The following is a 16,831-nucleotide window of genomic DNA, read 5'->3' as shown; positions in this document are numbered from 1 at the left end:
ATTTTTTCTTATATTTATTTAAAATTGCTTTTATTACGTCTGCATCTCTCATGATACCACGTCGTGATACGAATTATTTAGATTTTAGAAAGAGGACTTTAGTCTCAAATTTCAAATTGTCAGCTAAAAACGAGCGAGATCGTATCAGTGTATTATATAATATTTATTATATACTGGAAGAAACCATGTGACTTACCAATCTGCATGAGCTTCACAGAGTTATAGAGTTCTGCCGGACTGTAAAATTTTTGTTGCATTAAAAATTTACATATACGTATACACACACATACACGCAATACGATAAGAGTTGTATCGTACCATTAATTAAATCTACGCTCGATATTATATCATTGTGATGTAGTAAATTTAAAATAATGTATCAAAATATGTATGCACGTACGTCTAAATCATGAGAAATATATGTATATGTAACAAGATTTATTCCTCGAGATATCGCAGCGGTGCGATTTATCGCGATTTGCGCCATGACAATCGAACGGAAGAGACACGTACGGCATACCCACCAAATGCAATTTCTATTGTGCGCACCCGATAACCTGCGCATAATTCTCGTGCGGCTTGTGCAAGTGTGTGCATGCGTCATTCCTGCACGTCTGGGAGCAACACATTGGTGTACGAGCACTACGATCGGAGGACTGAGCAGTAAACGTTATCGACAATTACGTGAGTAATAATATAAACAAGCTAATGATCGGCGTTTAATGAATCATCCACTGATTGTCGATGCCCACGCGGTGTCAGTTCTCATACCGCACTGCCGCGATCGTTGGCTACGCGTCTATTTTCCGAAAGATTAATTATGTAATGTGTTTTCCCGAAGCGCGCTGACGACATTAAGCACATTTTATGCCATCAGCCGTATCAGCGTCGGTAATTAACAACAATAGCCGCTGTACACGCTCGCGAGTGGACTCGCAAACCACCTGACTAACGAACAGGAAGAATCAAAGTGCTCGCACGTCGAAATTTCCAGTAATTTGTTGACAATTTATCTGCCCGCGTGACAAAATCTTTAATTAGTTTCTGTCTCCTTCTTTCTCTTTCCTCCCCTCTCTCGTTGAATTGACGTTAAGTGCTACATATGTATTCGTACTTTGCAGAAGCAATGGTGGCCCATACCGTACTTCTAGACTTTACGGTGTCTAGTAGCATGATTGCCGATATGGAAAAACGATCGGGCTTGAAATCGGCGATCGCAAACGTGCTGGCGGAACATTTCACCGGTCTCAAGCCCCTGACAGAGTCTAACATCGATGGCAGTTTGCTCGTTTTATACACCGGACCCAGGGGCAGTCTAATCACTGTCAGAGGATATATGGAGGGTCTGATCACGTTAAACATCGAGTATTACAAGCAGGATGACCAAGAGGCACTTTTAACTTTCGAGGTATGTATAGTCAAATATCTAATAAAGAATTCGCTAGGCATGTAACCACGAAAACGTTTGTCGACAAGTACTAGTCACGGTGTTTTTAAAGCATTGTCGACTCTCAGAGAGAAAGAAAAAGTTGCAAACACGAGTTCTTTCGGAGAATTTGCGACAATTTAAAATATCGGACAAACTTAATTACGATTAGCACGTCACTTTTTATGCGACGACATTTATTGAAGCAAATTACCGAGTAATAAAATGCAGGCTGTTGAAAAAATGGGTTTAAGGATGAAGGAACATAATCGAGCTCACAAACTGAGTACAAAATTAAATTAATCTCTAGCTTTTCTCGAAATTCACGAGAACTTGAAAATATTCCAAGAGATCAGGCTAATAAAAATCATTTAATTAATTAGTATATTTTTGTTGTTTATTATCTCTGTTTTTATCTTAATAAATAGAAAAAAAAAAGAATCTTATTAAATTTATATTTTAGATATTTTTACACATAAATATAAATTACAATTATCTAAAATTTAATTAAATAAACGATATATTGTTAATCTTAAAGCCAGTGTTACATATAACAAATATTTGCATTAAATTTACGAAAAAAAAATTTCAGATCGTATATAAGTGAATATAACTGGGAATTTATATAGTGAACTATACTGAGCAACTTATACTAAAAAAAAAATTTAAAAAAAATAAAAAAATTATCTTATCATATTCAAACGCGATAAGATAATTGCTCTCTAGAAAGACGACGCCACTAGAAATTATACCTTTCAGTTTTGCTGATCAAGTATTCCTTACTCGCTTTCTGAGTATTAACTATGTTCCAGCAGTCCCGAGCCATTTGTTTTAACACTCTGTAGGGAACATATATGTACATATATATTTTTTATACGGAAGTAGAGGAAATATGACATAACTGACAGAACGTTGTAGCAGTGGCGATACTTGGAAGCTGATGTTGCCATGGCTTTGAACAGCCAGCGCAGCAAGCGTTTACCGCCAGTTAGACGAGGAACCATATATGACCTCTATCTGACGCTATCAGGTAGAAAATGTTTTCCCTCAATTAGATTTTGTTCCTCGTTACTTTTTCCTAACACAATTACATATTTGTAGATTTATTTCGTGAAATATTTGGCATAGAGAATTATAATATCGCTATGTACTTGTTACTAATTAGATTTTAGGATAGGCCGCTTGCCAGGAATGCTAATTTAATTTTTATTCCTAGCACTGTTACGTTTAGCTCAAATTTCTCTGCCCAGCACTCGATTCGCTCATAAAAAAAAAAGTTTTTATTCATTCATTGATACATGATATTTAAATACGTATTTACTTGTATAATTGTTCTCTTGCCTTTTCTCCGGTCGTACGAATAAAAGTTTTGTTCTTTCAAAAAGCGACTGCTGCAATTCACTCGAGACATTTCATTGCCGAAATGCAATAAGCCTTATCTGAATTAATTATCGACGGATAACCCAAAGAATCTGATATAAAAATTGCGAGTTATGTTACAAGTTGTTATCGTTAAAGACTTATTATATTTTTCTTTCTCTCTTATGTCTTGTGAATTAAAATTTTGTTAAGATATATTCGTACAGTAAAACCACACGACAATGATGAAATTGAAAGTTTGCCAGATACATATTGTCAAGTTAAAATGTGCGTAATTATACGTATAACATAATTATAAAGTTTAAAATATCATTTTTATATTAACTTACTTTGCTCTCTCTATCTCTCGCTCTTTTCCTTTCTCTTCTTTTAATGCATTATGTTTAAGAAGTCCATCAATCCGAGAACCATTAGATTCTTAGAGTTTTACATTTTTTAATCGACACTTTTAGTCGTACGGCTATGATAATTCGATAATACGATCATACACAGACACAGCTATCTTTATCGTGATTTGTTATTTCTTTTTTTTTTTTATATTTTTTTATTTCTATTTTTTCGCTTGTTACGTACCATTTTGTTGGACAAAATAAGCCCTGCCATATATCATGGCTTGCCAGATCTTAACACCTTTTTTTAGCTTCCTTAACAACAAGGAGTGTAGCGATTCCGTTTTACAAGATAGTGTCTTTGTTCTGTTCAATTCTCATTGGTTCGGCTTGATGATGATGATGAATAATGATGAATAATGATGATAATGATGGTGATGATCATAATGATAATGGTAATGGCGATGACGCTAATCATGATGATGCCGATGACAATAATGGTGATGATAACTGTGGCGATGGTGATGATGGTGATGATGGCCGATTATGGTAGTTTGCCAAAGAATTGGAAGCAGCGTTGCAGACAGCAGCAACCGCTACACGGTCGCATACGCTTACTCCAATTAAACGCGGTGGACCCTTTGAGAGATACTTTCCTACCGCCGGTGAGTTTTTATTTATAATTATGTTTACGGACCAGCTAACGCGCGGCCGCTCTTACAATGGAACTGCTTGTACTTAAGGAGCTCGATCCGATTGGAAAATTAATATTGTACATCGGCTCGTAAATATTAGGATTATAAATGTTTCTCACGTCTCAGTCTTGTCCTTTCGAAAAGCGCATTACCGGAGACGGTTCTAAAATCATTAATAATGCACAAAGACTTGCGCTCGAGTTGGTTCAATTTCGGACTTCTCTTCGCGTTAATTTCGAGGACATTGTTCTGTCCTTGCATGAGAAAGCGCCCAGTATTAATAGTTAATCTTTTTACTACTACCTCACATCATTCTTTCATCTGGTTATGATGCTGACGTTCCCATGCGTGTTATCAGCTTTGTCTTGCGAAACCTTGTTTTTTTTTTTTATTCTTTGCGATGTTTTTTCTTATGTATAGAAAGCATGTTTTTAAATTAATATCGTAATTAAAATGGCAATAAGCATTGCTATTAAACGTTGTCCTTATTCAAGACGAGCGACTGCTGGAATATGACATCGACAAGCTCGTGTTCGAAGCTAGATCGCCGTATCAGAAAGTACAAATTGTGCATTCCAAATCGTTAGGCAATTTGCTGGTGCTCGACGAGCTGCAAAGTAAGTTGTATTATTCTACTTAGCTTGGCTTGTTATTTACAACTTACTAGAAATTCTTCCGTAGACATGTCCGAGGCAGATCTTATATATACGGAAACGTTGATGCAGCGAGGCAAAGAAAATTACGCTGGCAAGGAGATAGTAATACTTGGTGGTGGCGATGGCGGCCTATTATGGGAGTTATTGAAGGAAAAACCAAAATTTGTCACAATGCTGGAAGTATGTAAACCGATTTTTATATGTAAATGAATATTATACTATTTTTATTTAAATTACATTTTTTTTTTTTTTTGCAGATTGATGACATTGTTATGAAAGCCTGTAGCCAGCATATGCGGAGCATATGTGGCGATTGCCTAGACAAAAGAAAGGGTGATAATTATGAAGTAAATATTATTTAAAATTGTTAAAACTTTACGTCCTAAGAATCGAATATTTTCAAATCTAAAATCATATTTTCGTAAATCCGAAATAATCATTTTTGTAGATTATTGTTGGCGATTGTGTGAAAGCGTTAGCTCATATGATCGAAGAAGGACGACAATTCGATTACGTTTTTGGAGATCTGACCGACATTCCTATTAGTACAACGCCACATGGTGATGCTTGGGATTTTATTAGACTAATTCTCAACTCTTCTATGAAGGTGTTGAAGTCTACTGGAAAATATATGACGCATGTGAGTATCATTATTTAAATTGCATTCAAGTGATATAGCCTTCAACTGAAAACGACCAGTTTTCAGACACTCGTATTTTACTAATAAAATTACAGTATAAAATTAAACCTTAATATAAATCTTAATGTAAAAATAGTATTATAAATTTATTATTTTATCGGTGTTTAATATAATTTTTCTTGCATATAGGGAAATGGTGCGTCTTGTCCAGAATCCTTAAAAATGTATGAAGAAGTTTTATCTCAATTGTGCGTGCCGGTCACGTTTACAAAGGATCGTGCTTTTGTTCCATCATTTTTCGAAGATTGGATCTTTTATCAAGTTTCACTGAAATGATGGAGCAAAGATTATTCGGGCAGAACCTGGAGGATCATAAGAAATCGGCCTCCTCACAGTCTGCCTGTCTTATGACCCAAGCTCTACTTCCTAGCTCTAGCCTTATTAGTTAATGAAATTAGTTCCTCAGTGAGACGAATCAAACTATTATTAATTAATTCATTTCGTAACATATTAATCATGAATTGTTTTTTCTCGAGAGATTTTTTTTTATGTCAGCGTAATGACAGCGTTGGAAGATAAACTCAAACAATATTAGGTGATAAGAAAGAAAAAAAAAGAGGAAAAAATATATATCTTTTTATAATGTATAACAGATAAAATATTTTACGTCAATATCATTTACTTCTTTTATCCTCTTTAGAAGATACAAAGTTCAAATTAGACTTAATTTGGATTATCTTTTGTTGAAGTATATTTGTTTCAATAAATAAGCGACTTTTTAAGAATATTGTATCTCAATTTTTGCCTAAACTTTGGTTTAAAAGCAAAAAGAATTTACATATATATTAGTATTAAAAATATAATTTTAATATTATTTTAAAATATACAGAATGTCTCGGATGAAAAAACTTCATACGTTGATCAAAGACACCTGTATATTTAATTTCTTCCATCGCTGCCTTAAAGTCGCAAATAATACGTGTCAAAACTAAAGACAAATTTTAAACGCTTAAATTGATTTTTTCTAAGGTACAGCAAAATTATTTACTATAAAATTTATTTCTTTATAAATCAATTGCTAACAATACAGGCATCAAGTTTTATTGTTAATCTTTTTATTAATCTGTATAATTATTAGATATTTTAAATTAATAATTGCCTTATGTGTACAGTTGAGTTTTAAAAATTTCTTGTTAAAGCGAAAAATGTAACAGGAATGATCGATGCACGTTGTTACTTTTTTGTTTTTTCTTCGTCTTTTTAGTAGTTTAATCGCGGCTAGTTTGCTTATCCGCGATAACTTGTATATTGAGACATATATGTTGATATATTATATATCGCATATATACAAGTATATATGCTGTATTTTATAAAGGCTCGATGTAAGAACGATAAAATTATATCGGGATAAATTATTTTTCTAACTAGCATTTTCTCTAATTTGGACAACTGATAAAATGTGAATAAATATACATGCACTTATTAACCCTAAACAGTATAAAATACTTTGATGTTTATAATAAATTTGTAATTTTAATAAAATTTGCGTAATAATTATCTCGTATATTGGTATGCATACGGTAATAAATAATAGAGATTGAAATTTTATCTGAAATAATCTTTTAATAGCTTATAAAATTAAATAATTGTGTAGAATTATGGTAAATTTTCTTTGCTGACTTAGTGTTAAAAAATCATTTTAAAGGTTTATTTTTATTTATACAGTTTAGGGTTAAAAAATAAATAAAAGTGATAAGAACTCGTGTGTGAGCATACAAGTGTGAATTGATTAAAATAATTACGGACGTTTCTAATTATTGAATCTACGAATTCTGACTCTTAGTGCAGTTTTACAAAAAATAATTTATTAGAAATATTATTTTCTCACAGTATTAAATGATATTTCAAAGCACATTTTTCAATACGATAATATCTGTTTATCACCATTAAGCGGTGGTAAAATGTAAAACAAGTAATCGTAGATTGTTTCTGTTTAATGCTAATATTGATGGAATTTTAATCATATCTTTAAAATTACCGAGCATGAATTAATCGGCTGCAAAATCTACAATTATATGCATACGCACAATTTAGATACGTAAGTGAGGAGAAAAAGTTGGAATTATTATACGATAAATTAATTTAATTGTGAACAGTATCATATAATTACGACTTTTATTTATAAAAAAGTTATCACTTGAAGAAACTGTTACAATAAGATAATGCATTTAGTATTTGTTGTCAAAGATTCGACCAACAGACGTAGCACATTCTATATAAACTAAAAACTTATACACGATAAAATAAATACGCGATATTTTTAGTAGAATAAAAACAGTTTCATTAATTGTAATTCAGATTTTTGGAAAGCACATTTTTCGAAAGGGCACTAACCAATTAGTTTAACATCTCTCAAGAACGATGAGAAGTATTATTCGTTGTACAAACAAGGGGATTAACTACATTAAACATCTGTAGCAGAGGTACTAAAGTTTTACCATGTACGCAATAAATCTTTTACTCTCTCTTCTTCTCCTTCTCTCTTTGTCATTCGAATTTGGTATCCTTTCTTACGTTCTTCTACAATATAGGAATGTTTCCTCAGTTTATTTTATAAGAGGTATAAATTAAAAATATCGGGCGTGTGATTCTAAAGTAGATCAGCCTTTTCAGTTTGCTTTCCATAGTTTTGGAAACTTTGGCCCCAATTGAAACACAATACAAGGATATCTAATTCAATCGGCGAATGAGATTACAGCTCATTACAGAGCTTTGCTTTGGATATCTCTGAAAACTGCCCGATTTCGTGAATCGCAGGCTCTATTTCAGTCTCGGCAAGTATTTGCTGCAGCCACTGCTGAACTTGTATCGGATGCTCAAAGCTTTTCTCACGTTCCTTTGAATGCCTGATCGAATCGTAATTATCTGCAATTATCTGATTAACGATTTTTTTATCGAGCTGCGAATTACTTTCGGCCGTTTCGTCCGTCGACGTATTTGACTCGCAGGATTCCATAGCCTTGCAAGACATTCCGAAAGATTGTATGTCTCGTGAATACGCTTTGTCGAATGCGTGCAGTCCGTCCAAAGATACGTGCGTTAAACCAAGTTTACGCTTTATAATCAAAAGCGGCGAGCATCCTGATATAGATAGGGCACCCTTGAAAATTTTAAATGCATTGGCCTTTATGTTCCGTGAGTCACGCAGTTGATTATCGGTGAGGAATGTAGTGGGCAAGCTTGAAATACGTACGGTCCTATAGTCGGATATAAAATCTTTGTATCGTGGAAGACTCAGGTGATCTTTGGCTTTTTGGTCTGATTTCTTAGTGATTGATTTGTCGAAACTAACGTGGTCCTTGTTGGCATCTTGATAATCTACGACTTTATACGGTTCTGCATCTTTCACAGTGATACTGTTGGATCCATATGTTTCGATATTGCCGAACTGACGTATTTGATCCTCCAGCTTGCCTCTATCATTCAGAATCGCTACCGACGACGGTAAGAAATCCAATGAAGTTTCAATTAACGAGAGCTGCTGTCTGTGGATAGCTTCTGCTTGACGTAATAGCTGCTTCTCTCTGGATTGCAAAAGTTTAGCTAAGTCTTGAAAACAATTTCTAATTTCTGCCTCAACCTGCGATTAAAAAAAAAATGTTTTAATACAAATAATGTAAAAAATAATTGTACAAAAATAATCTACGGTATTTATCCCAAGATATACGTGTATATCGGAAGACAAGGCGCGAGAAAAATTCGCTGCGAGTTGCGAGCAGAAATTCGCACGAAGGAGAGGAAACGAGATAGCGTACCTGAGTTGACTTTTCCTCCAAGAGCTTGCGTTTGTCCGCTATTAGTTTTATCCGCGATTGATTGTCCTCGTTGTCATCCGGTAGACACTGTTTGCCCGTCATGTTCGCGTCGATGCGAATTCAACGGTAACATGAACGACACGAGAGCGAGCAAGTAGCCGACGCTCCGCGACCATTGCGATTGATTGCAATCCGTTGTAAGGAAGGTGGCGGTTTTACCGACGAGTTGAGGTGACGGGGCGGCATTCCGCCGAGAGATACCGCTGCCTGCGCGACCGGCGGAGGTTGGCCGCGTGTAGATGGCCGAGGAGAATCGAATACGGTGAATTTGCGGAATCGGGCGTGGAGGCGTGGAGGCGTGGAGCGCGAGCGGCAGAAGGGGATGGGAAAGTGCGTGCGGTGCAAATGCAAAGTCGGCACGGTACTACTGGTACAAGACGGCGAGCGTGCAGTTTTGCGCGGCATAGCGCAGCTTGTCTTCGTGGTGTGTGCTGGGCATGATCGAGCACGGGTACGACGACGTCGGCGCGTCTTAGGCACGCACACGCACAACGCGCGGCGCACACACGTACACGAGAACACGGACGGCTCGGGCGAGCCGGAAAGGGCGGAAAGAACGAGGGAGCCGATCCGGAGGGATATACACTGAAAGAGATTGTGAGTCACGCGACGACGTCGCCCGACGAGAGCCGCTATCTGCCTCGCGTTTGTTTATCTATCGATTTCGCTCGCGGATCAGAAAGCGCCGGTGCCACCGGACCGAGAGCAGGATAGCAGGCTAGCCGGTGTAGTTCCGAGTAGGTAGTGGCCTTGCCCACGTCGAACACGCCGGCTCGGCGTCGCGAGCCTTGACAGACCCGTGCTAACCGTACTCTCCGCGGGTCTCGTGTCCCGAATACCGGACTGCGCCTCCAGCGGTTCCTTTCTCGCTAGACTCTCTAGGCTCGGTGAAAATTGGCGAAAGGTGTACCGCCAGTCTAGGTATGTAACGCATTCTATCTACGTGTGCGTAACGCGCGCTCGCGCGCGCGCCTCTCGCGCCTACGTGTGTCGGTTGAATGAAACGCGTCTCGGGAACACCTCATGGAACGCGGGACACGAGGTGATCATTCAGTAAGCGCACTCCAGACGGTACGACCTGGATAAAAAGCCCGTTTAACGCTCTAACGTCCGCTTGCGATAACGCGGTTTGTAATGCATCGAGCGCACCGACGTAATGATACGCTTCGAAGCGAAGCGGAGTCATTTCCGCGATGCCGACGTTTCTTTTCTTTAAATATTAGCTAGCGAAACGATACCGCTCATTTTTCTTTAATATTATTTTGAGCGATCGCGTGTCGCAACTTGAGCATCGTCATAAAAAAAAAAAAGTAAAGTAGCAGAGTAAATAAAAAAAAAAAATTGAAAACCGCGTTCTCGTGCGCGATCTCACGCGATCAAGTCTGCAATTTGATTCCAGTCTTTATCTAAAAAATCGCTTGATTAACCGTTACGCTGATCTTCCTGTACTCACAAATAGTCGTGTCGCGTTCGCTTCGCGTTTTAGTTACATTGACAATTTGCGTTTCTATATACTCGGAGCCGAAGGACGAGTGAGGTAATGACGTAATTCGTCTTTTTTTTTTTTAAATTGTTTTTCTTTCGCGTGACACGTAACCAATTGCATTTCCGGCATAATTTCAGCGCTACAATTTGCGCGATACAAGCAGTCTAATGATCTTCGACGTTTCGGTCGCTATCGATGTTCCTCGGCGTCGCGAGAAAAGGATTAAAAAAACGAGGATCGTACGTATGAAGGGGGCACGTGCCCGGGTATCGTTTCTAGGAGTTGTCGCATTATCACCGCCGGCCCGGGAGCCGGCGGCCTCCTCGGGCATTGATCGGTGCCGACGGTGTGCATCGCGTGAGCGCGGCGTGAGATGATGAGATCGAGAGTCGAACTCGGATTGGCGCGCTCGTGTCTCACGCGTGCGCGGCGCGGCTGCGCGACAATCGCGTGGACCGCGCGTTTCTCGGCAATCTCGCCTCTTTTGTCGCGTTTCTCTCCCTGCGTTCGAGCCGGTACTCACGGCCCGATCTTGTGCTCAGGATCGTAAGATCGCTCCTCGGCCAATGGGATGGTACGATACTCCGAAATCTCGAGATAATGCTTAATTAACTTAATCTCCCACTCGAAAAGTCACACAAGCTCGAATCGGACTGTGACACCGGCCATAGTCCGATCCGTCATCCCTGGGGTCCGGTATCGAAATCCAAATGTCCAAGTTTCTCGAGATCGCGATGCAGATTAGGCGTAACGTGAGACCGCTTTAACGTACGATTTCGCAAAGCCGATCTCGCGACTGCTTCATTGGCCGGACGGGGGGACCGCGAGATCCGCGAGCATCGTCCACAATCCAAACTCGAAATTGCACGTGGTTGATAACGATAATCACGCGATTAACATTGTCACTTGGACGATCTTAAATAAAAGGAATCGCTCCCCACGTGGACCAGAGTTGATTGAGCTGTCTGGGAGAAACCTGTCTCGCGATATCGGGATTTAAAAGTATCAATATTTACACACGCTTAATTATTCCTCGGTTATTCAGTTTCTTTATAAATCTCAATTTTTTTTAATTTATGCAAGGAAAGATTTCTATATCTGGACGTGTTTACCAGTATATACCGTTTTTTTTTTTTCCTTTTGAGTTATTATTTTTTTCTTCTTTTTTTTTGTTCTTTTACATCACAATGTTATATCCTGAATAACTCGAAAGACCACTCCTTATCCTTGCCTTGTCGGTTGCAGGTTTTTCTTTTGATTCACCGAATTAAACATCAAGGATGAACAAGATGGATTATATGGAGGTGACGCTCCCAAATTACTCCTACATTTTCAATTTCGAGGAAACGTTCAGCCATCACGAGACCAAGCAATGGATGGTGAAAAACTGGACGAACGGCTTTTACTACTGCGGTTTGTACATGATTTTGATATTCGGCGGACAGCACTACATGGCCAGCAGGCCCAGATTCGAACTCAGGGGAATACTGTGTCTTTGGAATACGCTGCTGGCAACCTTCTCTATTATCGGCTTCACCAGAACAGCGCCTGAGCTAATACACGTTCTAAGGCATCACGGACTTCACCATAGCATTTGCATTCCAAGGTCAGTCAATTTCGTTTGAATAAATAATTAAAAGTTACATTCTTAAGCTGTCAATTTCATTGTAAAACAGTTGCGAATAATATATTTACTTAATTAATTTTAATGACGAGTTCTTTGCAGAGAAATAAGTTCGTTATCTAGTAAATGGACGAAGTATTTGTTAAGCTAATTAAAATCAGCAGAAACGAAGAATTAAGTTAAAAATACATTTTTTTTTATCACAAAAAAAAAAACTAATGAGACACATGCTACGTTCTATGATTTTTCTAATCGCTTCATATCACTAGTTATATAATTCAAAAATAATCCATATTATAATAGCAAGTTAATATCGTTTATTGATGCAAAAAAAAAAAAAAAGAATTCTTGTTACAGTAATTTTTATTTTAATTGTTTCGAATTTATTTTATCAATTTTAGTTTACAATATTAATATTATACTGAATATTTAATAATACTCTTTCTAAATTAACATATTTAATTCTGTATAAATAACACACGTTTAATACGATGTTCATGAACGTAAGAAATTGTAAAACACATGGACAAAGTCCCGTTCTTCTCATTTGCAATGCGGTATATTTAACATTTGCACTATTTACGTGAGTAATAGTATTGCTTTGTGTAGTAATGTTTTGCCTGAGGTTAATGAATTTGTGACGTAAAGTCCTAATAAAAATTTCAGTGAACTGTTTATTAACACGTGTCAAAAGAATCACTCATTGCGATAACTTTTACAAAACAGTATTTCGAAATTGATTTCTTGCAATGTCTTTTAACGTTCGTTTTTTTTTTTTTTACGATTAAATAACTTTTTAATTTTACATCTGGATAACTTTTGGAACTACATTAATATAAAATTATACACATAAATAATTTATTTAATTTATGCAGCACTTTGTGTAGCGATACAACGCATTCATATGTGCTTGGTTTACAATTATAAAATGCAAATATGAAATAATTAACAATTTTAATTGAGATAACATGTTTTATTTGATTTAATTTTTTTAAACATTTATTTATACTTTAAATCTATTTGAACATCAATTGTTTTTGCTTGTTAAAATTAAATTTTATAATTAGATATATATCATGTTATTTAATTAAACTTATGTAACATGAAGCAAGAAAATTTCATTATAAAGTTATAAATGAAAATTAGAAGAGTTTTTTAGTTTATAGTTTTTATATTTTAAAAGTTCAGTTTTTATAGATTGCATATATGTATATGTAATGAATACGGTTCTAAACATAGTAACGATAATTACAAATTAGAATATCTATGCAAGAAGAAAATTATAAAACGGAATATTTTCTGTATATTAAATTAATCCAATATTGAAAATTTGAACAAATAAAATTCACAAGTTTTATTTTAAGAAAAAGATTGTTAATTTGTATCGATAAAGAAATAAGAAAAACTCTAATTAAAAAATACAATTTAATTCACTAGGAAACGAGTTGACACCATAAAAAAGATAACTCGTATGTTATATAATTGTTATATTTTATTACTTATGTGATGTAAGCAACACTTTTCGTCACAATCTAAATTCCACTGCGTCGAAGAACATGTTATTTATTTTCATTTTTTTAAATATTTGTTTTTACGATGTACTTTCTTATAACTTGTACATATATGCAAAAGACATATACTTGTATGTATTTATCAGTTAGCTTAGTTACCATAAATTTGCATTAATTTCCTGTAGAAAAAGATAACGAGCTTAACGTTAGTTTCTTGAAATTAAAAATTGTAACGGTAAATATTTAATATTAAATGATTAATGCAAGTATTATTTTATGATCTAAACTAAAAAAAAAAAAATTACCAGTGAAAGTAGGTTATATATATAATAAAATAATTATTATTATTACTTTTATTGCAGCTTTATCGAACAAGATTGCGTATCAGGTTTCTGGACGTGGATGTTCGTGCTGTCAAAACTACCCGAGCTTGGTGATACGCTCTTTATCGTGTTACGCAAACAGCCCCTGATCTTCCTGCACTGGTATCACCATATTACCGTCTTACTGTATTCCTGGTTCTCTTACTCGGAATATACCGCATCGGCGCGATGGTACGTCGTAATGAACTACTGTGTCCACTCGATCATGTACAGCTACTATGCACTCAAAGCGATGCGGTACAGACCACCTAAAGCAATTTCAATGGTGATCACTACGCTACAGCTTGCCCAGATGGTGATCGGTTGCCTTATCAACATATCTGCGTATCAATACTTGGAAAGTGGCAACGTGGACTGCAATATTACTCGCATGAATATCCGATTTAGCTTCGCGATGTATTTGAGTTACTTTGTCCTATTCGCGCAATTCTTCCATAAGACGTACCTGGCTGGAAAGAAAACTAACAAGAAGCACTTTACCAATAGCGTATCTGATCACATCGGTTATAACGAAAAGCTCAAAGCTAACTAAAGCGTTACACGGCACACTGGGGTGCTTAAAGTGCCCTTTTCTCTATCTTACCCTAACTCTTTCTCCATTTTCTTCTATTCCTCCCCCCGTTTTTTTTTTTTTTTTTTTTTTTTTTGTTTCTTTCTCACGCCGCTGGTCGACGTAGCCATACCATCCAGGATCTACTTACGTTAGGAATCATTAGGGTTTAACGGCTTCTAGGATTCACGTGTTCAGTGGATACTATCGCTAAACTTGAAAGAAACACACTATAATACTATATTCATTATAATAATTTTAATTTAATGTTCTTTTTCCACTTTAAACGTATAATTATTTATCAAATAAAATAATCTTGATAAATAATTATACGTTTAAAGCATTAATTCATTTTGAATTGACATATATAATATTTTAAACTATGGATATAATACTGTAACTTCGTAAATATATATTTTTGAAACATTATTTTTTTTTTTTTTGCGTTGACGTTTTATATTAATTTCATTAATAATATCTAATCGTAATTTATTTGTAAAAAAATCTTTTTGAAATAAAAATATTAATTTCCGGCCTTTGAAAACGTGAGGACCCATGTAGGCACGTAGACTGCCACTTATTGGAGTCTACATTCTAAGATATAAAATTGTTATGTTCTTTAGAAATGTAAAGTTGAAATGTAAAGTTATAAATATATGTATAGATACAGCCTAAAGTACACGGGACAGCTCTAAATTTTTAGGATTTGTAAATACATCTAACAAGAATTTAGATTAATAGAGTTCGATTAAAAGATTTTGTATCATCCTAGGAATTGTCGAATTTTAAGTTAATCAATTCTAAGAATTATATTTCTTAAAACTTTTTAGATTCTAGGAGCCGTACGTCCTAAAAAAAAAACAAGAAAAAAATTATAGATCTTGGGTGCGATGTTTCTCAGGATCCTTATATCCTAGGATAGGACTCGTAAGACGAGACTCGTGGAGCACAGAATCTGTGTTTAATCCTTGAGCCTATAGATTCTAAGGCATATTTAAGATATGTATTTCTCAGGATTCTTGTAAAATCCTAAGATCTACTTATAGGATTCGTGAAACAATGAATTAATGCATTTTCGAGTCTATAATACCTAGGATTTATATTTCATGCGATGCTTAAGATCTTAGGGTTTGTCGATCCTAGGGTAGATTTTTTTCAGGATCATTAGGTCGTGAGATATAGATTTTAATCAAGGATCCATAGCCAATTAGCGTCCGCCTGTGCGCGGAGGGTATTCTAAGGAGGAGTTTCGCTCGGGATGGGGGAAAAAAAAGCACATAGCGATTCTCCTCTTCAATTTTTTATATGTAATTAATGAAAATTATAGAGCTACTTTCGCATATGGAAGAAACGTGTGCAAGTGTGCGCGTGTTTCTTAGGCCCGACCGGCTGTTGCACAATTGTTATGATTTTTTTTTTAGTTACCATCTATTTCTCTTTTGCAATTGGATATACATATATTGGGTATTATTTAATAATAATTTATGAGACTAAACACTTATATGTGTAAATAATAATTTCTTATAAATCCCACATGGTATCAGATTTTAAATCTTAATTTCCATTATCCTATCTTAAATCTTTTAAACTACGAGTTTTGTAAGTGAGATAATTGGGTCATTAATTTTTTTATGTCAAAACTTTAATTGTAATTGTAAATGAAAAAGGAATTCAGTTTTAAATATGTTATTGCAAGCGGCATTAATTTAAAATTCGTAAGTTTATTATTTATTGCAAGAGATGTTTCTTGTATTACGTTTTAATTTTTTTTATTACGTGAATAATGAAGCATTAAAATTACGACTTTATGCATGGAGAAATATGTCGAAAAACTTACTCAGCACAGTCATTTAAAAAGGTCAAGGATATATCTGACAAATAATCATTCAGTTGTATGAATAATCTATTTTTTAAATAACTACTAACAGAATATATTTATAGATTTATAAAAAAATTAATTATTGTTAGACACCAATTATTTTAATCGCAATTTTTTATTTTAAAATTGAAAAAAGCATAAATGGCCTTATATTATACGTAATTGTGAATATTAATTACCGATTTTGATATATTCTTATAAAAATTAGTAATTTTTCTTTATAATAAAAATTAAATATTCATCTATTGTGTTATTAATTAATCACGAAAAATTATAAATAATTGCTTATGTACTTATAATGTGTTATCAAATCTAATTTTATGTAAGAATTTTCGGAAGCAATGATCTAAATGTTATTTTTGTTCACCAATATAAACTAATGTTTTTTAACAATATA

General features: G+C 35.1%; 3 protein-coding genes across 8 annotated transcripts; 2 read left to right on the top strand and 1 right to left on the bottom strand.

The window, feature by feature from the left end:
• The first annotated feature begins 112 nt into the window (after positions 1-112).
• On the top strand, positions 113-7,655 carry Sms (spermine synthase). Of its 3 annotated transcripts, XM_070671463.1 has the most exons (9): positions 562-684; positions 842-993; positions 1,122-1,408; positions 3,689-3,800; positions 4,325-4,447; positions 4,512-4,666; positions 4,744-4,833; positions 4,935-5,126; positions 5,316-7,655. In XM_070671463.1, the coding sequence occupies exons 3-9, from the start codon at positions 1,127-1,129 to the stop codon at positions 5,460-5,462; spliced, it is 1,101 nt and encodes a 366-aa protein (XP_070527564.1). In that variant the 5' UTR covers positions 562-684; positions 842-993; positions 1,122-1,126; the 3' UTR covers positions 5,463-7,655. The 3 variants fall into 3 exon arrangements, with proteins under 3 accessions (XP_070527562.1, XP_070527563.1, XP_070527564.1); XM_070671461.1 differs by lacking the exon at positions 842-993 and having other exon boundaries at positions 113-684; XM_070671462.1 differs by lacking the exons at positions 842-993; positions 3,689-3,800 and adding an exon at positions 2,345-2,456 and having other exon boundaries at positions 113-684.
• LOC139111296 (uncharacterized) lies at positions 7,283-9,235 on the bottom strand. 2 transcript variants are annotated; one of them, XM_070671473.1, is made up of 3 exons: positions 8,942-9,235; positions 8,380-8,766; positions 7,283-8,286 (listed from the first exon to the last, which is right to left on the bottom strand). In XM_070671473.1, exons 1-3 carry the CDS (start codon positions 9,041-9,043, stop codon positions 7,879-7,881), a joined length of 897 nt encoding a protein of 298 aa, XP_070527574.1. In that variant the 5' UTR covers positions 9,044-9,235; the 3' UTR covers positions 7,283-7,878. The 2 variants fall into 2 exon arrangements, with proteins under 2 accessions (XP_070527574.1, XP_070527573.1); XM_070671472.1 differs by having other exon boundaries at positions 7,283-8,766.
• Positions 9,236-9,368: 133 nt separating this feature from the next.
• On the top strand, positions 9,369-16,056 carry LOC139111299 (very long chain fatty acid elongase 6). Of its 3 annotated transcripts, none has more exons than XM_070671480.1 (3): positions 9,369-9,598; positions 11,733-12,093; positions 13,985-16,056. In XM_070671480.1, exons 2-3 carry the CDS (start codon positions 11,768-11,770, stop codon positions 14,535-14,537), a joined length of 879 nt encoding a protein of 292 aa, XP_070527581.1. In that variant the 5' UTR covers positions 9,369-9,598; positions 11,733-11,767; the 3' UTR covers positions 14,538-16,056. The 3 variants fall into 3 exon arrangements, with proteins under 3 accessions (XP_070527581.1, XP_070527582.1, XP_070527583.1); XM_070671481.1 differs by lacking the exon at positions 9,369-9,598 and adding an exon at positions 9,623-9,922; XM_070671482.1 differs by lacking the exon at positions 9,369-9,598 and adding an exon at positions 11,320-11,489.
• Positions 16,057-16,831: the final 775 nt, after the last annotated feature.

Source organism: Cardiocondyla obscurior, linkage group LG23 (assembly GCF_019399895.1).
Source record: "Cardiocondyla obscurior isolate alpha-2009 linkage group LG23, Cobs3.1, whole genome shotgun sequence".
NCBI lineage: Eukaryota > Metazoa > Arthropoda > Insecta > Hymenoptera > Formicidae > Cardiocondyla > Cardiocondyla obscurior.
Note: the sequence above shows the minus strand (reverse complement) of the source record. Positions and strands in the feature narration are given on the sequence as shown.